Source organism: Lepidochelys kempii, chromosome 8 (genome assembly GCF_965140285.1).
Source record: "Lepidochelys kempii isolate rLepKem1 chromosome 8, rLepKem1.hap1, whole genome shotgun sequence".
Classification (NCBI taxonomy): domain Eukaryota; kingdom Metazoa; phylum Chordata; order Testudines; family Cheloniidae; genus Lepidochelys; species Lepidochelys kempii.
Genome location: NC_136387.1, coordinates 7,760,130 through 7,781,776, shown reverse-complemented (window position 1 = coordinate 7,781,776; position 21,647 = coordinate 7,760,130). Strand labels below are relative to the sequence as shown.

Genomic DNA, 21,647 nt, shown 5'->3' with positions numbered 1-21,647 from the left:
TGTATTGCTGGTGGACATGCTGTTTCTATTTTGTGGATAAATAGAAGACTTCAGTCTCCTGTAATGTCAAGTCAATAACTTTCACCAGCATTTTGAAATAATTCCAAATTTAAATAAGATGAAAAAAAGGGAGGGCTAGTGGATTATGTCTCTGTTTTGCCCACAAACCCTTTCATGTTTAGGATCATTAGCCCCATGTACCTGTGTCTACAAACCTAGTAAAATGTTTCATTACAGACGCAGCACTATTTACCTGCACATGTGTTTAAACAGTAACTCATCACTTCAAGTCGGATCAATGGCCATAAAACATTATTACCAAGCAACTCACGTGGTTCTTCCTAAGGCAAAAAGGAGCAATTCTGTTTTCTATAAAAATAAATATACTTTAAATAAAAAGCATGTCATAATTATTTTAAAATTAATTTGTGTCTTCAAACATTTCATTGATTCACCAGGGCAGCTGAATATACTGCTGAGTCTAAAATATGTCTGGTGGGTTTTTTTTAAATATTTTTTCATCCTAAAAAAGAAATAAATCTTTCTCTTAACTTTAAAGAGCATTTAATTCATGACAAGGCCACTCAAGATTTCCCATTATGTTAGGTTAAGAAGTATGTCTCACTAAAAATCAGGGCAGCAGGCCCTTAAGGTGAAATGAAATTAACACTAACTGGGAACCTAATACTCATTGATCCATCTTTAATTATACTTGGAAGGTTCAGACAGCTTCTTCTGCCTGCCGGACTCTTATCTGACCTGATTAAGAATCCTATCAACTGTATCTGATCTGCAAATATTGCTGCCAACAAACTTGGAAAGCCCCCAAACATCCTTCTTGATGTCAGCAAGCAGCTATTTTTATGTCCCAAAAATCCAGATCCAGTAGAGATTATTAGAACAATTACTTAGCTACATTTACTAAGAGGAGGGCAGGTATATGGTACCTATTGAACATGAGGCAAATCTTGTTAACTAACACATTCACCTTCTGATTATCAAAGCGAATGGATTTTGGAGCCCCATTCCACCAAGCACTCTGTCCTGCCTATCACTGCTCGATAACATTATGGAAGCAACACAAGAAGTTAAAGGGTCTCAGATGCCATGTCCACCAGAGCAAGAGCTACAGTAACACTCAGTGCTGAAGGTCCTTGGATATCATACTGTGGCATAGCAGAAGTTATGCAGTCATGTCTCCATGCTGGAGGTTTTTGGATGCTGTTTTGTAAAATAACAGAAGCACCAATTTCAATCTCATTCTTCAGCGTTGTCAGTTCTTGAATGATGCACAGATGTTGTTGTTGTTGTATTTAACTAACCAAGTTTAAAAACGCTGACAAGCCTCAGATATCAAAACCCACTAGCAGCTGCTGGAAGGTGCTGAAGGTTTGTTAAATCACTTTCAGGTGAACTGGATCATATTTCCATTATACTGAGAGCTGGAGACATTAAATATTATCTGTAGTCACTCATTCATTTGAAGCTCATATATAGAGCTTTATATTTTGATTAAAAGAACACAGCACCCTCTCGCTTGTCTCCTACACTTGGAACCATTCATTCTTTTGTTCTGGGAGACAGATTTCCTCAGCACATCTATTGCCAAAAGTGGCCTAGTTGAAATCTGAAGATAGAGGGAGTTAAAAAGCCCTGTTAAAGCAGAGTCAAGTAAAAAAGAAACTCCTGGCTTTGTTGAGAAGAGGCAAAAAAGACTGGGGGCTGGAAAGAGTAAAAAAGGAAGAAAGAAAAGAGAAAACCAGAAAGGGGAACGCACAAGAGGTGTACAAGGATAAAAAGACACTGGAGGAAGAATAATATGAATACAGTTCTAATGTACAGATTTCTGAATCTTGTAACTTGTCTCACTCCCTGTTGGTATTCAAAACACTTCAGGGAGGGGCAAGAGTCCAACACACAGCAGAATCTGTATTATATTACTTTTGGGGATGAGCACAGTGGATTAAATAGCAAACACAAACTGTCCTTAACTATAACTGTCACCTGTTTAATCAACAATAGACTTACGATGGATGGTTAGTAATTTGTACTAGTACAAGTAAAAGAGTAAGATAGCACCACAAAAGGTAAACAAATAGTGTAAAGAGTGAGGCGTACCATAGGTGTTTAAAATACATTTCTTCTTCAGAGCAGTTCCATGTCTATATTGTATTTGTATAGCACCTAGCACAATAGGGCCCCAGTCCTGACCGGGGTATCATAGAATATCAGGGTTGGAAGGGATCTCAGGAGGTCATCTAGTCCAACCCCCTGCTCAAAGCAGGACCACTCCCCAATTTTTGCCCCAGATCCCTAAATGGCCCCCTCAAGGATTGAACTCACAACCCGGGGTTTAGCAGGCCAGTGCTCAAACCAAGAGTCTTTGGATGCTGCCAGAGCACAAATAATAACGTATTAACTCTTGTTACCGATGTTGTAGATAAAAACTGTTCTTTTTCTAAAATATTATTTTTAATCCAATTGCATCTTTCTAAATTGAGCTTTAGACTCAATGGGCCAAATTCCTCCCCAGTATATCTGTATTACCTTCAGTGGTTTTGCACTAAGGGTGAACTATTGGTCTCCGTGTGAACATCAGTTTCATTCACTCTCTGGCCACCTGTGGAGCCACTTGCCAGCAACACCTTCTGCGTTTACCTGTGGCTCTTGGGAGGGCTTGATCCCCACCCAAAACATCAGCTGGGCGTGGGCAGCTATTGTCAGGCAGGCCTTCCTCACCTCCATCTCCTCTGACTGGAGCAGAGGGGAAAGTGCTGAGTCACGGTTACCTATGGCTTTGACAAGGCGCGTTCCCTGTGGGCTGTCGCCACCCACTCGGGATCAGGTATCACTACTGCCTCCCAGTACCTCCCTCTCCTCACCGCCGCCCCCACGCCAGGCTCTAGCCGCCTTTCCAACCCCACCCCCCGCCGTCTCCTCAGGCTTCAGACCCCTCCCCCGCCCTAGCCCCCCCCCCGTCTCCTCAGGCTTCAGACCCCTCCCCCGCCCTAGCCCCCCCCCCGTCTCCTCAGGCTTCAGACCCCTCCCCCGCCCTAGCCCCCCCCCCCGTCTCCTCAGGCTTCAGACCCCTCCCCCGCCCTAGCCCCCCCCCCCGTCTCCTCAGGCTTCAGACCCCTCCCCCGCCCTAGCCCCCCCCCCCGTCTCCTCAGGCTTCAGACCCCTCCCCCGCCCTAGCCCCCCCCCCGTCTCCTCAGGCTTCAGACCCCTCCCCCGCCCTAGCCCCCCCCCGTCTCCTCAGGCTTCAGACCCCCGCCCCCGCCCTAGCCCCCCCCCCCGTCTCCTCAGGCTTCAGACCCCCGCCCCCGCCCTAGCCCCCCCCCCCGTCTCCTCAGGCTTCAGACCCCCGCCCCCGCCCTAGCCCCCACCCCCGTCTCCTCAGGCTTCAGACCCCGCCCCCGAATCTAGACACACACCCCCCCGGCCTCCTCAGAGTCACATCCTCCCCCCCCCGCCCTACAAGCGCGAGCTCCTCAGGCTCGAGCCGAGCCGAGCCGAGCCCCCCCCCGCCCGGGCGCTGAGAAGGTGCCCGAGTCGCGCCGGGTCCCGCCCTGCCTTCCCCCTAGCGGGGCGCCGCGGGGTGGGGACTTTCCCGGCTCAGGCCCGGCCTCCCGCCAGCAGGGGTATAAGGCGGGGCGGGCCGGCGGGAGCTCACGGGTCCGAGCCGCGCTCTCGCCGGAGCCTCAGCCGCCCGCCGCCTCGAATTCCTGCTGCGCCACCGCCCCGCCATGGCCGCGCTGACGGTGAAGGCCTTCCTGCTGGGCAAGGAGGAGGCGGTCCGCGAGATCCGCCGCTTCGCCCTCGCGCCGCCCGCCCGCTACCCGGAGGTGCGCGACAAGGTCTGCGAGATCTTCCCGGGGCTGCTGCGGGCCGGCGCGGCCCCCGGCACCTTCCAGATGCATTACAAGGGTGAGCGGCCGCGGAGGGGTCCTGCGGGGGGGGCGACACACGAGGGTCTGGTTCGACCGTAGCGGGTGCGTGCGATTGAACGGCACCTTTGGGGGGCCTGGCGTGTCTACACGGAAACCCCGCCGCCGCCGGCGGCCCAGCTGGTTTTAGGTCTGGGGCTTGGTTTGTCCGGCTCTGTTGCCTTCAGCAGAGATCCCAGGCGCAGTGAAACTTCACGGGCTCCCGGATCAATAAGCGTTTTTCAAGTTCTAAGCTACCTCGGAGGTCTCAAGAGAGGAAGGGAGGACCCCACGGTAGATCACTAAGAGCTTGATCTCCTTTTTATCCGATAGGACGTGCCCCGAGGGGACCTGGCTGCTCCGCTGAAGGAAAGCCAGGAACACCAAATAGCTCTTGGAACAATGCTTTGTGCCACAGCTTTGCCTCAAGAGCTTAACTTGCTTACACAAGTTCATAGGCTTTTTTGTACCTCTGTAAATGCTTAAGGCTTGGTCTACACTACACTTATGTCCCTATAATTGCACTGCTCAGGGGTGTGGATTTTCCACCCCGAGACACTTGGTTATACTGACCTAACACCCCACCCTTCCCCCCATGTGTGGACAGACTTCTTTCCTCTGCTGACATAGCTACCATTTCTCAGGGAGGTGGATTAACTATGCTGATGGGAGCATCTTCACTAAGGCGCTGTAAGGGCATAGCTGCACTGCTGTAGCACTGTGGGTGAAGACAAGCCCTTAGAAGGAAAGTACATAAAGTGGGACTTGTCTTAGCTCAAATTACAGAAAGAAAGGCTCTTGCTGCTGTTCTGCCAAGTCTTCACTAACATGAACTGAAGTTCAGTTCACACAGTATCCATCTCCTCCTTCCTTATCAATGTCTTTTGTGTCTAGACCAGCTCTTACCAAGCTGGCAAAGCATTGAGGAGACTTGCCCGCTTCTCTCCATGAGATGTATCAAACTTCCTTGAAAGTATTATTCATACAGTGACTTTATGCTGATTAAAGAGCAACATATATTTCAGTGCCAGCTACTTAGTTCTTAAATATCTTACGCTGAGGGGCCTGTTTTCTTCAGATGGTAGTTAACTCGTTTACTGTGAAATGGCTTCCTTGTAAGATTTTTCTCAGTTCCCTCCACTGCCAGTTCTTAACAAGAACACCTACAGCTCAGCAACCTAGCTTCTTCATGGGAGTTGCTGCTGTGGCAACGCAGTACTGCAGACACAGTGAGACTTATTTAAACATACCCTCCACTCTATAACCATTGCTGCAGTGCTTGTGTCTTTAAAACTATACCAATGTGGTGGGTGTGTAAACAGAAGATACTTCCCTACCAAACTACTCTCAAGTAGAGAGGCAAGGTGGGTGAGGTAATACCTCTTATTGGACCAACTTCTGTTGGTGACAGAGAAGAGCTTTTGAATGGTTGTGTCTCTCACCAACAGAAGTTGGCCCTGATATTCTGGGACCGACTTGGCTACAACACTGCATAGAACTCTCAGGTAGGTCAAACTTTGGGTCTAAGTACAGTAAAAGCTATGTTGTTTGGCACTTGATCAACTGGAAAGCTCTATAAACCAGCATTTCTGATCTTCATTTTAAGTCTGGTTTATAGTCCGGTTGGCTCCTTACCTGGCTCTGCGTGGCTGCACAGAAGCAGCAACATGTCCCTGCTGCTCCTAGGCGGAGGAACGGCCACAAGAGGTTTGGAGTGTGGGAGGGGGGTGCAGGCTCTGTGAGGGAGTTTGGGTGTGGAAGGGGGCGTGGGGCAAGGGGTTGGGGCTTTGGGGTGCTGGATCCAGGCAGCGCTCACCTTGGGCAGCTCTTCACAAGTGGCGACATGTCTCTGCCGCTCCTAGGTGGAGGCGTGGATAGACAGCTCTGCGTGCTGCCCCTGCCCTGAATGCTGGCTCCACAACGCCCATTAGCTGGGAACCGCAGCCAATGAGAGCTGCTGGGGGCGGCACCTGCGGGCTGAGGCAGTGCGCAGAGCCTCTGGCCGCACCTCTGCCTAGGAGCTGCTGAGACAGGTTCCTTCTTGTGGGGGGGTGCCTCCGCAAAGTGAGCGTGGCCTTGATCCGGCACCTCAAAACCCCTCCTGCACGCTAATCTCTGAGCCGCCTCCTGCACCCAAACTCCCTCCCTCTTGGTTAACTGGAATTTTTGATTTACCAGCACCCTCCACCCCCGCAACATGCCGGATAACAAAGCTTTTACTGTAATTGGTTTTACTGTCCCCTTTTGCTTAATCTGGGTTCTGTGAGTAAGAACCAAGTGCCATTTTGAGGCGAGGGTAGATAATCAACATTTTTATTCCGTCTCTCTTTACTTTAACAGACAGGTTCTAACATTCAAAGCAGTGAGGTGTTGCTTGATCGTTAGTCTCCATTCTTAGCAAAATACTTAAGACTACTGAGCCTAAGTCACTGTATGAAAACAATGACTTACTTGCATCTCTTCCCGATTATCACTTCTATCCAGTTTATCAATCTCTGTCTTCTCCAGATGAAGATGGGGACATGATTGCCTTCTCCAGTGACGAAGAACTCAAGATGGCACTGCCATATGTGAAGGATGGCATTTTTCGTATTTACATCAAAGGTAACCTTAGCTCTTGAGAGCCGCTATACCACCACAAAGAGACGCATGGTTGGCATTGTGCTTCTGTAATGAGTTACCGAGTATGGCAGAGGTAATACTCGGAGTACCTGAGGAAGGGTGAACACATTGGCTGCTTCAGGAGCAATAGGCAAGGAAGCACACTTGCCTTCCTCTGCTACAAGGATGGTACTGTGATATGGGTCCCTTGAGGGCAGGGTGAACAAAGCATGAAAAAGGTGTTTATGGGCTTGGAGGAACCCTATTCAATTTTGCTGAGCAGGGAATAAACTAGAAAATCCACTGTCAGATTCTACTCTAATACAAAATTCACATTATTGGATAGTTACTTTAAGAAAAAAAATAACATGGCTGGACCTTCACTAGCACTATCCACCGATGAGAAGAGTTGTGCAATTTCATTCTTAATCATGACTCATTCAGTACTCCTCTCTGATTTTTACTAGCATTTTAACATACCTCATAGTAGCACTCTGATGGTTGGAGTCAGTGCTCACATATACCTTTACGCTCTGCTCGCATAGCTTCAAAGACTGAGACATGCACAGTTTGCATATCACTGCTCCTTGTCCCTCCCTTCCTGTCTATTAAACCTGCTTGTTTTCTCTAAACTTCTCTGAAAAGTTTGTATTGTGTCTTATGATGTTTGCATGATGCCTGGAACAATGGGGCACAAACTTGATGGATCTTGGTACTGACATGATACAAGTTAAGGAATGGAATAGACTGTGGAAGTTATAAGGCTGCTGAAGTGGGGCAAAAAGTTATCCATTCTCAGCCTTGAGAAACTGATTGTGATTACATTTCATTAAGTGTAGGTTTGGGGTGTGAAACTACTTCCTTAATACATACTTAGTTCTGAGGACCAGTCCTCTAACGATTCTTGCACTGGAGCAACAATGTAAAAATCCAACCTGGAAAAGCTAATACTTGAGGGGCATTGCTGACTTTTGGCTTTGAGTTTGAGAGGGACACTAGCAATTGCAATATATTCAGCAAAGCAGACCTCTTATTCTAGAACTCTTGTGGGTGTGGTGGGTTGTTTTTTTTTAAATACCCCTTCACATGAGAACTAGTCAGGAGCTATTGTATAGACTGGTCTCAATATCATGCTCTGATCCAGATTTATGCTGGCTTTTTCCTGCGTATGTCTTTAGTTTAAATCGTACAACGAACGGTGTAGTAGAGGTAGTATCCTGACTAATGATGGAAGGGAAGAATTAAAAAAAAAATTGTTCTTACAGACTAGATGTTGTGGTTAGCAGCAAAAGTTGAAGGCAAGAGCATCAATTCTTGTCTGAGCAAAACCTCTAATGCAGTAGTCTAAGATGGAACTCTTAAAGGAGATTTACCAGTCTCAGGAGGGAATCACATATCTTAAAATTGGCACTCTTGCCTGAGTGCAGCTAAACTAATGGAAAACTTAAAGTAAATGGAGAACTTTCCATTGTTCTAAAAACAATGGCTTGAGGATTGATACCTTATACCTTTGAATTAAAATAATTGGGAACGTGACTCAAACAAATGCTCATCTATTTCAGAAGAAGTAATCCACTAAAATCCTGTGGTTTCTGTAACCTCTAAACAATATTACAAGTAGCATCTATATAAACTAGTGCAGGGATTCTCAAACTATCATACTGCAGACAGCTCCTTCCATCATCTTCCACTCATAATCCTATTCAATATGAATCCTATGAATAGTGCATAAGTAGGCATGATGGGCACCTCTGATTAGTAGGGCTTCAATGACAAGAGCTAATGTGTGCATAGTATGTACTACTAAATACATGTATAGAAACTTTCAATGGATCATACTCCTTTAAAGACTTAAAATGGCAATCTACCAGTTTCCTTTGTACTATAAAGGCATTTTCTTTTTAGAGAAAAAGGAGTGCAGACGTGAGCATCGTTCACAGTGCAACCAGGAGCGTCCCCCCAATGTGGTGCACCCCAATGTGATCTGTGATGGCTGTGAGGGACCAGTGGTAGGTGCTCGATTCAAATGCACTATTTGCCCAGACTATGACCTATGCAGCACCTGTGAGGGGAAAGGCATCCACAAGGAGCACAACATGATCATGTTTCAAAGCCCGCTGCTCAATCCATTTGAGGTGAGCAAAACTAACTTCTATCATGGGGAAGGACTGGTCTAGAGGGGAGCCTGTAGAGGACAGCTAAATGTAGGATAAACTGTAGATATTAGGTAGCTGTATCTTGTGGCTTATAATTAGAATACTCTGTCTAAATATGTGGATTCATGTAACTTTCCCGCCCTCCCCCTCCCCAGTGGTTTCCCAGAGGTCGCTGGCTTCGTAAGATGAGACATGGGGTTCCACCCTTCGCATGGATGCATGGCTGGGGGCACCCTGGTCCTGCCACTCCATGTGAAAACTCTGGGCAGGCACAAGCCAGTGCTGCACCCCAAAATCCAGACCCTGAGCAAGGTAAGGATGGAATAACTTGGTCAATGAAGTATTCAAGGTGAAATAACTGATCACTTTTGCAGAGTAGTGTGGAGTCTTTGGATTAAGTTTGTACTTTTAAGTATTTTTAAACCAGGTTTGCTAGAACTTAATGATTAAAGGGAGGGGGTGTGTGTGTGATAGGATGGTCTGGTAGAATTACCAAAACCCCTCTTTAAACTTGAAGAAATAGATTGTGCATGGTACTCCTAATTTCTGTTAACCTGCAGTACCTAATTTTTTAAAATATTTTTTTAAAGAAGCCTTTAACAGCCAGTCGCAGGACCACAATGTCACCTTTTTAAAGAATGTTGGGGAGAGTGTTGCAGCCATGCTGAGTCCTCTTGGTAAGTGACTTTTAATCTGCTATCCCAAATCCAGCATTTTACCATAGTTTGTATCCACAGGAACAGTGGCCTACTTCTGCCTCACAGGAGACCTGAGCCATTTCTGGCCACTCAGCTTGGCACATGTTTCTCCACATCTCAGTGAAGTGGGAATGAGTGAAGGTCTATTCTCCAACAAACATACGAGAGACATTAGGATTGTCCTTCTTCAGACTGAGGCAAAAGATGAGGCATATGCTACTTTACTATGTAATGCCAGTATTTAACTGGGAAGAATCAGTGGTGACTCAAGGGACTCACCTGGCTCCTGTGAGAGTGTAAATTATAGTTCCCTCCTTTGTCCTCTAAGTGAATGTAATGAGCACCTCTCTCTGACATGAGGAGGTGAAGCACATGTACAACAGTAACATGAAAATGTGCACCAAGCTGGTACTCCGTTTGGAATTCTAAGTGCTAGACTTCTACCTTCAGGTACCCCGGAGGGGATGAGATGCTGTAGATGAAAATAGAACAGTTCCCCGCCCCCCACTTCTTCCTCCCCCCACCCCCGCCTCGTTTAAAATAACAGATTAATGTGAGATCACTGAAGGAACTTCCAGGACTGTATTCTGGAGACAAGTGTACTGACTCTTCTCCCCCTCAACTGTTTTCTAGGCATTGAAGTAGATATTGATGTCGAACATGGAGGACAAAAAACCAAAGTGACTCCCCCGTGTCCAAGTTCACAGAAGAGTGATTCGGAGCCTGGAGGTAGTGCCACTAGCCAAAATGGCCAGCCCAAACCAGAAGGGAGTAAAGAACCGGTCTCTGAGAAAGAAGATTCTATTACAGAGCAGATGCAGGAGATGGTGATAGAGCCTCCATCCACACATATGGAAGACAGCAATTTCCTGTCGCAGGTACGTGAATTCCTTTACTAGATGACAGACATGACAAGTTCCTTTTTGCCCTGTTCTGGTTCTTCCTACCATAAACTAAGTAGCATCACTGGAATGGATTTCAATAGCACAAATCACAGCGTAGATATTTCTGTTGGGCTCTTAGCATTCAATCCCGTAAACTCCTCTCACTAAAAGAAAGGAATAAGCCTTTTTCATGTAGTTGGTAGATAACAGCAGAGCTTGCATCCTACTCTGGAGAACTGTGCAAGACATTGGCTCCTTTGTCTTTACACTTACAGGAACAGGGTGAATCCAGTAGTTCTGCAGGGGGTGATGAGGACTGGACCCACTTATCTTCAAAAGAAGTGGATCCCTCCACAGGTGAACTGCAGTCTCTCCAAATTCCAGAGACACAGGGTCCCAGCTCTTTAGACCCATTTCAGGTTCCCCCCAGACCAGGACCTACAGGACTACGAGAAGCTGCACTCTACCCACATCTCCCACCAGGTGCGTAGCTATATTTTGGTCAACCACCTGTCCCTTTCCAATAAAGCCTATTGTTCCTTGGGTTGCTAGTATTAGGACTTTAATGCTGTCCATCATATGGGTTGTAAGAACAAAGAGCGGAAAACCTTGTCTGTGGCTGAACTATGGCTAAGGCTACTTTGTAGCCACCTCTTGCAGCATTTCATTGGAGTGGTGGTAGAAATAAGTTAACTTCAGGCTGAGTTTTTGTATTGCCCTGGATGACTCATAGTTTGTCACTTTTGCCTCACTTCAGTTTGTGTATGGAAAAATTATAGTCTGACAAATACTGCCAGGTGCACTAAATAAAATTGGAAAACCCAAGATTTATGGGGCAGTAGTAAATACTAGGTGTTAGAGGGGGAAAATTCAGAGATGCTTAGTAAGGATATTCCACTATAAGCAGTTAGCTAAGTAAACTATATTTAATTCAGCCAACCAATTAGGAAATGCTGTCCTTGCTTGCTACAAGGGGCAGAGATGTTATGAGCATCCCCTTAAGAGTAAGATGGCATTTTCTAAGGAGAGCCAGTAATGGAATACTGGGCCATAATAGCCACTACCTGACTCCAGCTATTCTTCATGCAAGGATGCTGGAGATCAAGTTTGATCATGCATTTACAATAAAGCATGTGCTGTTGAACTGTATAGCATTAAGTTCTTTAGGAAGCCAGGTCAAAGGATATATCCTTGATAAGTAACTCGCTATACAACATGGTGACAGATAGTTCCTCAGCTCCTTTACTCTGTTTATTAAACTGTAGGTATAATCCCACTCTGTACTCGTAACTTTTGATTTAACAGAAGCAGACCCCCGCCTGATTGAATCTCTGTCCCAGATGCTCTCCATGGGTTTCTCTGATGATGGTGGATGGCTGACCCGTCTCCTCCAGGCAAAGAAATGTGACATTGGGGCAGCACTGGATACCATCCAGTATTCCAAGCAACCACCTCGTTCCTAATGGCATTTGCATAAGCTAGAGCACTTTCCTGTGAACTGATAACTGAACAGCAGTTCTACGCTGATTCTTTGTCTCCCTACCAGAGGGGTCATTGTTTCTTTTTCCTGATTCCTTTTTAGGAAAAATAAATATTATTTCTTGTCTTTAATTATTCAGTTGTTTGTGAAATATCTGACTGTAAAATGTGCAGGGTAACCTAGCCATTCCAGGGACAAGCTGCAAAGCACTAATACATCTGGGCTGGAATTTAGTTTAGGAAGAACACCCAACCTGGGAGAACTCAGGGTCTTGGGCAAAGTAAAGAAGTAATCAATGGTCTCACTTCTAGAAGCTGTGAATGTTGCTGAGACAAGAACTGCTTCTCATTCTGCAGCAACTATTCTCTACCTACAGCAGTGCAACCCTCATGGTATCTGCTCACACAAGTATCAGAGGAGGGTTCTTGCCTTATTTTGCCAGCAACCCAATAGCATCTACTAGTCCAGAAGCAAATTCCAAGCCCTTGGAGAGAACAGCTCCACTTCCCAGATCGCTTAGTAAATTCCTTACTCCCCCTAGGAGGAATGACTGGCTCAAATCATGTCTGCACTACAACAGTCAATGCAGGAGTAAGGGCTCCTACTTCATTGTAGAGTAGTAGAAGCTCAGTCTTCCTGCACACAAGTGTTCTGTTTGTTAACTTGTAATGGAAGAAGAGTAATGACACAGATGCACTTAATTCATTTGTCTCTGGAATTAACCTTTCAGAACACTAGCTCTTCTCCAGTGCTAGAGGGTAAAGCACCCAGTACTCCTGAGCAGGGACTAGCAGTACAGTACAGCCTGTGACCTTTGTGCTGCAGCAGCAGGGCTTTGCCTCTGGAACTGGGGGGGGGGAAGCACAGCTAGTGCTTATAGCTGATCAAGAGCCCACCTTTCAACATCCTCCTCAGACACAGCTGCTGGGAGAGTACAAGGCACTACCCGAGGAAACTGGTGTATTACAAACCAAGTCTGTTACTGGTGAACAGTGAAACCCCACAATAATTGCCCTGAATTGAAAAAGTCTAATAGGTCAGTTTTTCTTCTCTAAACAGAAAGATCAGGGATATTTCCCTCACAATATTCATTCCATGTTAATTCTAACTTTGGAAGAAAGTGAGGGATTAAGACTCTGTCCTTCCCAATAGCATTTCCATAGGCAGCTAGGGTTGTTAAACTAGGGACACCAACAGGCTTTAAGGATCATCACACACCTTGGGGAAAAAACCCAGGCTTTTAAAAACAGCTTTTTATAGAGGTGATAAGCATAAATGCTCCAACTCTAGCTTAAAAAGGAAACACTTCACCACACCCCATCTATCTGGCAAAATACGGAGCATGAAAATGTGCAATGTTCTAACAAACTGAGAAACACTAATGGTATTTACTAGGCTACACTATGCCTCACTTGAAGTGAGTCACTTCAACAGCAGAAGTAGGAGGGCTGGCTAGAAAAGTAAAAGCCTAGCCAGTCAAAGTGTAGAGCCTGGAACTTTTCAAAGATCATCATCAAAATCATCATCTGTGCAAAAGAGGCTGCTATTTAGAGCAGTAAGACACTGAGGCACACCACTAGAGTTAGCAAAAGGATCTGTAGAAGCAAAGGTCACAGTGTCCTTAGATAAACAGTTTGCTGGCATCACAGTGCAGGCCAAGTACAACCTGCCTTCATTATTCTCTGCAACATCAGACCCTGCCCTAATCAGGTGGTCCTTATATTTTCCAGAAAGCACATCCCCAATAGCTGCATGGCTGATGTCAAAGGCAGTCTGCACACTGGCAGCCAGTGTGGTGCTATGAAGCTTTGAGGTATATTTCTGTGCTATATACTTATTGTTGGTGAAGCTCTTTTCAGTTTGGGCACCTGTGCCTGGAGATACAGAATCTTCCTCCTGCTGTGGATATCCATCAGCCATTAGAAAGTTTCCTGCAGAGGCCCCCTGTGTCTCTAATTTCCAACTGTTCTTCTGTGCTGCAAGGGTTAAGTTACCATTATTACAGCTGCTGGGAGACAGGAGAAATTTTTCCCACTTGGACACGGTGACATCAGCTGACTCTGGAGCTTGTGTATTCTCAGGTACCCAAAACTCATTGATAGCAGGAACCACAATGCTGTTACATATATAATCTCCACAGTCCTGTTCAGCTACAGTTGTTGAATCTTTCCTGCTCTGTAACAAGAAAGACAAAATGGCTGTGCTTGCTGGTGCTATAGCCTAACTACAGTGAGCCTGGTGAACACAGAACTGACAAGACAGACATGCAAGAAGTAATCTTGTTCTTCCAAACAGCCTCACTGCTATTCCTCATCCCCTCACTTTCCAGGGAGAGGTGAGATTGGTACAGAGCCAGCTATTCTAACACATGGTAGAAAAGAACAGTCATGAAGCAGAACCCACTCTGCCCAGCTCAGCTCTACTGTGCAAAGAATATGAGCAGTTTTGAAATTGTATTTCACTAGAGGTTGAGTATATCCAAATGTTTCATTTCACTTACACAAAGATCATAAAAGAACACATCACTTAATTAGTCATCAGCATATAATCCTAAATAAGCAGATGAAAGGGGAACCCTGCTGGTTTGATCTCCTGACCTCTATTGGGCTGTCTATACATTATCTTTCTAGGTACTCATTTTGCCCCCATCGCTGTAGTATCTGAGGGCCTCACAATCTTTATGTATGTACCCTCACAATACCCCCAGGGGGCAGGGCAGTGCTATTATCCCCATTGTACAGATGGAGAACACTAATACTGAGTAACTTACCCCAAGGTCCCACAGGAAGTCTCTGGCAGAGCAGGACACTGAACCTGGGTCTCCCACGTCCAAGGCTATAGACCATCCAGCCTTTCTCCTCCCCTCAATGAGGGAATAAGCTACACCACTAAGCACCTGTTAAACTGGGTCCACACTAGCAGTTATACTGATTTCATTATTTTGGTTAAAAAAAATTTATATCGCTAACTAAAATATAGTTATGCTGGTATAAAATTGTTTACAAACAGGGCTCAGACTGGGAAAGCTCAGGAAACCAGGATCTCTGGTGTTTGGGTGTAGCTCAGCACCTCTTCTTTAGTCAGCTGCCCAGGGTGCAGTTTCATCCAACCTCTGATTTGAAAAAGGAGGCCTGCTTGTTTTAAGAATTATGGGCTGGAGCTTCGCTCTTTATTTACTGAAGCTGTATTTCACTCCTCTCAACCAGAGGATCAATGAAGCTGAACTAAGAAAGGGGCAGAGTAAATAATTATTTGTGAAATCTCTTCACTGATCGCATATTCAGCAAATTCGATACTTGTTACCACCACCCTCTGACTGACTCCTTCATAACAGGGCCAGAGCCACCCACTACACTGTTAATTACAAGCAGTCACTGCCCAATTGTGGCAAGAGCAAGGAAAGCATGATACAAGGAGCAGTGAGGAAGGCCAGCCAAGTCCAGTGCTAGCCTGGGAAGTTGGAGACCCAGGTTCAATTCCATGCTCCACCACAGACTTTGTGTAACCTTGGGCAAGTCACTTAGTCTCTCAGTGTCTCAGTTCCCCATCTGTAAAATGGGGATGGTTAGCACATCCCCATCCCGTACAAGGGATAAATACATAAGGTTGTGAGGTGCTACGATACTTACATGACACCATCCCCCCACTACCATAATATATAAGGTCAACAGAGTAGCTGGGCTAACAGGAGATTTTGACAGCAACCCTAATCTATAGCCAATTTACTGGTGAGGAGCATGCAATCACTCTGCTGATGGGAGAGTCAGGCAGAGGGGGCTAGTTTACACAGAAACAGCATTATATTTGTCTAACTATAAACTTCAAAGATAAACTATTGTTATGCAGATTTAGTCCTCCTGCCTCCCCCGCAAAGAGATGGTTACATGGAAGGATGGGAGAAAGGAGGGGAAATGATTTTATAACCACCTTTGAATGAAGCACACATACAAGGCCAAAGAAAATAATTTAGAGGCAGGAAGCATTTGCTGCAACAAAATACCTCAAAGGTTTTGACTTTCTTGGCTTGATCAGCGAGCCCATAAATTCCCTTTTCCTCAAAGCACTCCTGAGCATCGTTGTGGCAGAAGCTGCTCTTGCGTTTCCTGGTAGGGGAGCAGGAGATGGGAATTCACAGAGATGTTAGATTAGCTCAGATGGGAAATTTCAGAGATAAAAAAAGTGCAGATCTGCCAAGAGGTGAGGTTTTCATCCCCAAGTACCCAACACTCCTCAGGTCAGTTTGGATTGGTCACTGCAGCCTCAGCTAAATTCAGTGAACATGCCCAAAATACTGCCCAACAAATCCCCACCATCAAGCTAAAATAAGGATTATGGAAGAAGTTATTTTTGCACCTTTGTTCTTCCACAATCTTCCTTTTATGGGAGTTCAGCTGCTCTCTGTCTGTATACACCTCCTCCTCCTGATCTTCACTGTCCTTGTCCAGATACTTATTCCAGCGGCTGACCACGGGACTGAATTCCACCTCTTCTTCCTACAACATTGTAGAATGACTCAGAATGATTCCTCCAAGGAGCCCCCACAGGTGGAGTCACCACAGAGATACTAAAGTCCTAACTTTCATTGGCTTCAATAAGAATTTAGTGAGCTCAGCATTTCATGGGAAGAGATCCCAAACTGAGCTGTATTAGTGGTTATGTTCCAAAACATCATCAATCATCATCATCATGGAGCAGAGCTTCCACACATCCTATCCCATTCACACACTGTCCTGGAGCCTCTCCACTCACTGGCTAGTTTCTCCATTTGTTTTATAGCTAGCACACAGTCTTCAGAAAAATTTGGAAGGAACATTTGCCGCTGCACTACATGGGACCCTCTTTGCTACTTTACAATTGGATGGTGTTTGATTTAGCTTTGTAGATACCATTTGTCTCATAGTATCTTACCTGCCAGCCCATGTTTTCTTCCTGTGGAACTGCTGTGTTCTCTTTGTTGTCATTCAGTGGTTCTTCTATACACCTAAAAATAAAAGATTTAGCCTAGGGTTCCTACGGTATTTGTCTTACATCTATATGCACCTAACCATTAGCACCAGGGACAGAGAGCAGGATGAAACATATGTAGGAAAACAAGTCCACAGAACAGCAGATGTGAACTATAGGATTTGCCAGTAGATATGGTAAGGCCTATTTCCCAGATATTTGCAAGTGGACTGGGTGGTTGGCGGAAGGTCTCCTTTCTCCTACCCAGAGCAGTAAGGCTCATTTACAACGCTCAATGCTCACACAACCCGTTCATTTTTAATCAGCACGAGAGATATAGGAGTGTGCCTTTCAGGGCAGCCTGCTTAATTCCACAGATTCTACACTAATCAGTTAGGGAAAAGTCAAATTCTTCTTAAAGCCCATTGAGAACAGCAATAGTTTCCTCTCCACACAGAGAAAAATATAGAAAAGCCTAATGTTGAAGCACTACACACACTTCACTGGGTCACCCAGCTAGTTTTGACTGACTGCTACAAACAAGCAGAAGGTTCTACTAACAGCTAGAGAGTTTGAGATCAGTCTCCCACAACTGAATTCTGTGGTGATGGAAACAGAAAACAGCCAGATTTTCCAGCACAGTGACCACTACACCCAAGCTGCTGACATTAAACAAACCTCTCAGCACTAGCAGTGGGGAATGCCCACTGATACTTAATGGAAACTACTTGAATTCCAACACCGCAAACAAGGAGGTGAGGATTTTCATTTAGCCTCCCAACCTGAGAGGACTGGGACTCACCCTTGCACTATTCCAATACTGCTAAACAGAGTCTGTGCAATAGGTCACCACCCCCACAGTCAGTCAGGAAGTAAACAAAAAGGGCCAGTTTCAAAGATCATCCACTGCATTTTTGCATGTGAACTATGTAAACACAATCTGTGCAATTTACCAACTGAACTTATTTGACAGGACTTCTAGTGAAAAAACAAGGTTAGGACAATATGTTCCATGGATAATTTGTCCCTAAGATCTGCTTGACACGATTGTGTTCCACATCTTTGCAACTGTAAGAAATTCACTCCCTCCAGAGATCAGCGTATGTAGTTTCCATTTTGAGGTCTGAGATGTTGAGTGCATTCATTGAGACTTGCATATTAAAATAAAGGAACAGATAAGAAATACTCAATACTCTACCAAGATGTTCCCTCAGCTGCCACCTCTGTCCCAGCCCGCAGCAAGTTTAATTTTTGGACATGGCGTCTACAGTCAGATCCAGAGCCTTGGCCATAAGCCTGAAAAGGAAATTAAGGCACAGATGAGGGAGAGAAGGTCTCACTCCGGCTCTAGCACAACATAGAGAAACAGTCTCCGCACACTCACCTTTAGCAGCAACTGCTTCTCACCACACATTTTGCAGCTCCATTTTTTGCTCTTTTTAACCTAAGACAATGATTTGAGGAGAGCAGTCAGCACTGAGTCTAATAGCAGGGATGTGCCATTTGCCTTCAGGCCCCAACTGCCCAGCACATAGTGAGACATCACCCACCTGTACTGCTCTAGGCCTACACTGGCTGCAGCTGCTTGTCTCCCTTCAGCTGGACAGATCTCTGAGCTCCTGCAATGCCTTCAACAGACCTCCCCAGGCCTCAGCCCCCTGAGGCCAGAGCACCCCTATAGAACCCCCTTGGCCAGAGCCACTGCAGGACACCCCCAAGACCTCACCACCCCCCAGGCCAGAGACCCATGCAGGATTCCCCCCCCTCCCCCCGACTTCCTCTCCCCCAAGCACCAACTCCTGGCGGAATTCCGCGCCACTGCACACACGCAGAATTCACATTCCCTGCAGACTTTTTCTTTCCTCTGCAGAAAATACCTTATGTTGGAGAGGCACTGCAGTTATGCCTTTCGCCCACCAGGGGCTGCTGTGGCATCAGAACAGAGGGAAGCTGGCTCACCGGCCACTGCAGCCAGCAGGCAATAGTGAGAAGAGGCTACGTTCCTCACAGTACCCTGCATGCGAGGCCAGGTGAGAAGGCATGGGATAGGGGGTGGACAGACAGAGGGGGGCACACAGAGCTGCTGGGAGGGTCACAGACTGGGGTTCAGATTCGCTAGTGGGCGGGGACAGACTGGAGTGGGGGGCTGAATAGATGCAGGGATACAAGGGGGTGCAGGGATACAAGGGGATGGGGGTGGCTGAGCGGAGCTCAGGGACACAAGAGGTGCCTGAGTAAAGGTGCAGGGACACATGGGGATGGGACAGCTGTACCTGACTGACAGAGGCTAGGGCTCAGCCAGAGTTTACATGGGTGAGGCTCCCCAACTCCCTAACAATCCACAACCCAAAAACTCCAACTGTTCTATATTTCTCCCACCCACACCCAACAACTCTCCAAGTTCACTCCCAGGCTCCTTCCCAGCAATTACTTCCCTCTCCTTCAGCTCCTCCGTTACCCTGACTTCCCCAAACCTTTGCACTGCTTCTGAGGGGTGCAGTAAATAAGCTACTGTATTGTAGTTTAAAAGAATTATTACTCAAATTCTGTATTTAATTGACAGCCCTAATTATCGCACATAACTCACGCGATTAACTCAAAAAAATCAATCGTGATTAAAAAAATCGTGATTAATCGCAGTTTTAATTGCGCTGTTAAACAACAGAATACCAACTGAAATGTATTAAATATTTTAGATGATTTTCTACATTTTAAAATATATTTATTCCAATTACAGCACAGAATACAAAGTGTACACTGATCACTTTATATTATTTTATTACAAAGAGTTGCACTGTAAAAATGATAAATGAAATAAATAGTGTTTTTCAATTCATCTCATACAATACCGTCATGCAATCTCTGTATCATGACAGTGCGATTTACAACAAATGTAGACTGGGCGCAGAATTTTAAATTTTTGGCGCGGAATTCCCCCAGGAGTAAGGACCTCCGCCCCCCCCAACACCTCGCCCCCCCCAAGACGCTGCCGCCCCCCCGCCCAACACCTCGCCCCCCCCAGACCTCGACGCCCCCCCGCCCAACAACTCGCCCCCCCAAGACGCTGCCACCCCCCCGCCCAACACCTCGCCCCCCCCAGACCTCGCCCCCCCAAGACGCTGCCACCCCCCCGCCCAGCACCTCGCCCCCCCAAGACCTCGTCGCCCCCCCGCCCAACAACTCGCCCCCCCAAGACGCTGCCACCCCCCCGCCCAACACCTCGCCCCCCCAAGACCTCGACGCCCCCCCGCCCAACACCTCGCCCCCCCAGACCTCGACGCCCCCCCGCCCAGCACCTCGCCCCCCCCGCCCAGAAACCGCCCCCCCCCAAAGACCAGAGACCCTCCCGTTAACTCCCCAAGCTGCCCCACCTGGTGGACCTGGAAGGTGCCGCAGGAGAAGCACCTCAGCACCCGGAACCGTTGCCCCATCCCGTGGAGCGTCCCCCCCCCCGGCTTCCGGCCGCACACGCTGGCCTCTACTTCCGGTTGAGAGCCCGTCCCCCCGCCAGCGGGGCGCTCTGTGGGACCGACTCCCCGCAGTCCTCCAACCCCGCCCCCTGCCGGAGCTGCGGAGTCTGCTCTTGCGCGGAGCCCCGGGCGGGGAATGGGACGAGGAGGGCGAGGGCGGCGGCACCCCGGGGCCCCCAGGCAGAGCCCCGCCCGGGGCCCGGCTCGGGGTTGTGGTGCCGGCGCGGAGGAAAGGGAGATCCGAGCCCTGCCCCCCCCCCGACAGGAGGTTTTGTTTGTTCCCTGCTGTCTCCCGCCTTGCCCCCTTAACCGCCCCCCCCCCCCGCTTTCCTTTCCTGCCACCCAGTGGCCGGCCGAGGAACTGCAGCTTAACACCCGCCCGGAGGCACGGGCGGTTTTCACGGATTCGGGCTGTGCCATTTGTAAAACCGTCCTGTGGAGGCTCCTCCCGAGCGCTGATATGTAAATACTAGCAGCTGGTTGCTTCAGTGCCCCTGTGTCTTGTCACCTCTTCCTCACCCCAGCCGCTCCGCATGCGGTCTCCTTCCTAGCTCTTACCCTTCCTCCTACAGCCCCTCTTCCTTGCTTTTCTGCTCAGCAGATCCTCCAAACTGAGCCTCACCCTAGCGTTCGCCAACCACCCCGCTGCTTGCATGTCGCATCCCTTTCTCTGTGTCTGTTTAGTCTGTTTACACTGGAAGCTCTTTGGGGCAGGGACTGTTTATCCAACTTTGTACAGGGCCTAGCACCAACAGGCCCTATTCTAGGTTAGGCCTAAATTCTATTTTATAATCAATCAAGACGCTTCTGCCAACTCAGACTGATATTTGTCATTACACCTTCAAGGTTCATCTAGAAATTTTCTATCAGTGTTCATAAGCAAGCAGATTTTTCATTTGCTTTTGGGTATATAATGTGAGACATTGGGTATCAGTGCTTGGCTACATGGATTCTCTCTTCATCCATTTAGTTTGTAATTAGGCCGTATTCCATGCCGTTTAGAGTTGATGGGTCCAATAACCTCTAGCTGTTCAGTTACTTTATGGGATTAAGCAATACAATTTTCTTCCTTCCCCACTGGTACGAAAAAGGCTTTTCTTTACTATTAGCACAGCTCCTTGACTTTTCAAATGCAGTCAGCAGTGGTAAAGTAAGTTTATTTGCGATTTTTTTGTATTTGTACTGCTGTAGCATCTTGGAACCCAGCATGTCTCTCCTCCAGGCAGGTTGCTTGGTTCATGTGAATTTTTCAAGAATCCCCAGACCTGTTTTTTAATCAATTTCCCCCCATAAGCTCTTTCTCACGCCCAAGTTTTTTGAAGACAACCATTTGTGGGTGTATCAATGCTATTTCCTGCCCTCACTACTTAATGGCCTCTATTACTCATGAGCACCATAGCAGTTTAAATGCCCACTCCCCTGTCTTTAAATAGAATCTAGGTACCCAGAAAGTGTGTTTATTTCATAGAAGCAGCTGACATTTTAAAG

At 47.0% G+C, this 21,647-nt stretch overlaps 2 protein-coding genes across 7 annotated transcripts; one reads left to right on the top strand and one right to left on the bottom strand.

Annotated features, from left to right (window-relative positions):
* The first annotated feature begins 3,568 nt into the window (after positions 1-3,568).
* SQSTM1 (sequestosome 1) lies at positions 3,569-11,876 on the top strand. 3 transcript variants are annotated; one of them, XM_073355372.2, is made up of 8 exons: positions 3,569-3,927; positions 6,411-6,530; positions 8,433-8,662; positions 8,839-8,995; positions 9,277-9,360; positions 10,015-10,259; positions 10,541-10,748; positions 11,571-11,876. In XM_073355372.2, exons 1-8 carry the CDS (start codon positions 3,747-3,749, stop codon positions 11,726-11,728), a joined length of 1,383 nt encoding a protein of 460 aa, XP_073211473.1. In that variant the 5' UTR covers positions 3,569-3,746; the 3' UTR covers positions 11,729-11,876. The 3 variants fall into 3 exon arrangements, with proteins under 3 accessions (XP_073211473.1, XP_073211472.1, XP_073211474.1); XM_073355371.2 differs by having other exon boundaries at positions 3,576-3,927; positions 9,274-9,360; XM_073355373.2 differs by having other exon boundaries at positions 3,583-3,927; positions 6,435-6,530; positions 9,274-9,360.
* On the bottom strand, positions 11,582-20,192 carry MRNIP (MRN complex interacting protein). 4 transcript variants are annotated; one of them, XM_073355374.2, is made up of 7 exons: positions 20,061-20,191; positions 18,074-18,133; positions 17,888-17,985; positions 16,654-16,726; positions 16,099-16,238; positions 15,746-15,848; positions 11,582-13,920 (listed from the first exon to the last, which is right to left on the bottom strand). In XM_073355374.2, the coding sequence occupies exons 1-7, from the start codon at positions 20,118-20,120 to the stop codon at positions 13,246-13,248; spliced, it is 1,209 nt and encodes a 402-aa protein (XP_073211475.1). In that variant the 5' UTR covers positions 20,121-20,191; the 3' UTR covers positions 11,582-13,245. The 4 variants fall into 4 exon arrangements, with proteins under 4 accessions (XP_073211475.1, XP_073211477.1, XP_073211476.1 ...); XM_073355376.2 differs by lacking the exon at positions 20,061-20,191 and adding an exon at positions 18,240-18,310; XM_073355375.2 differs by lacking the exon at positions 18,074-18,133 and having other exon boundaries at positions 20,061-20,192.
* Between the last annotated feature and the right edge of the window lie 1,455 nt (positions 20,193-21,647).

Excerpts from the sequence above, each read along its gene's own strand:
- SQSTM1 (XM_073355371.2), top strand. The coding sequence starts at position 3,747 with ATGGCCGCGCTGACGGTGAAGGCCTTCCTGCTGGGCAAGGAGGAGGCG. Across the intron at positions 8,996-9,273 it reads AAATCCAGACCCTGAGCAAG|AAGCCTTTAACAGCCAGTCG; the intron begins GTAAGGATGGAA and ends ATTTTTTTAAAG. Across the intron at positions 10,260-10,540 it reads ACAGCAATTTCCTGTCGCAG|GAACAGGGTGAATCCAGTAG; the intron begins GTACGTGAATTC and ends TTACACTTACAG.
- MRNIP (XM_073355374.2), bottom strand. The coding sequence starts at position 20,120 with ATGGGGCAACGGTTCCGGGTGCTGAGGTGCTTCTCCTGCGGCACCTTC. Across the intron at positions 16,239-16,653 it reads AAGAAAACATGGGCTGGCAG|GAAGAAGAGGTGGAATTCAG; the intron begins GTAAGATACTAT and ends ACAATGTTGTAG. Across the intron at positions 15,849-16,098 it reads AAGATTGTGGAAGAACAAAG|GAAACGCAAGAGCAGCTTCT; the intron begins GTGCAAAAATAA and ends CTCCCCTACCAG.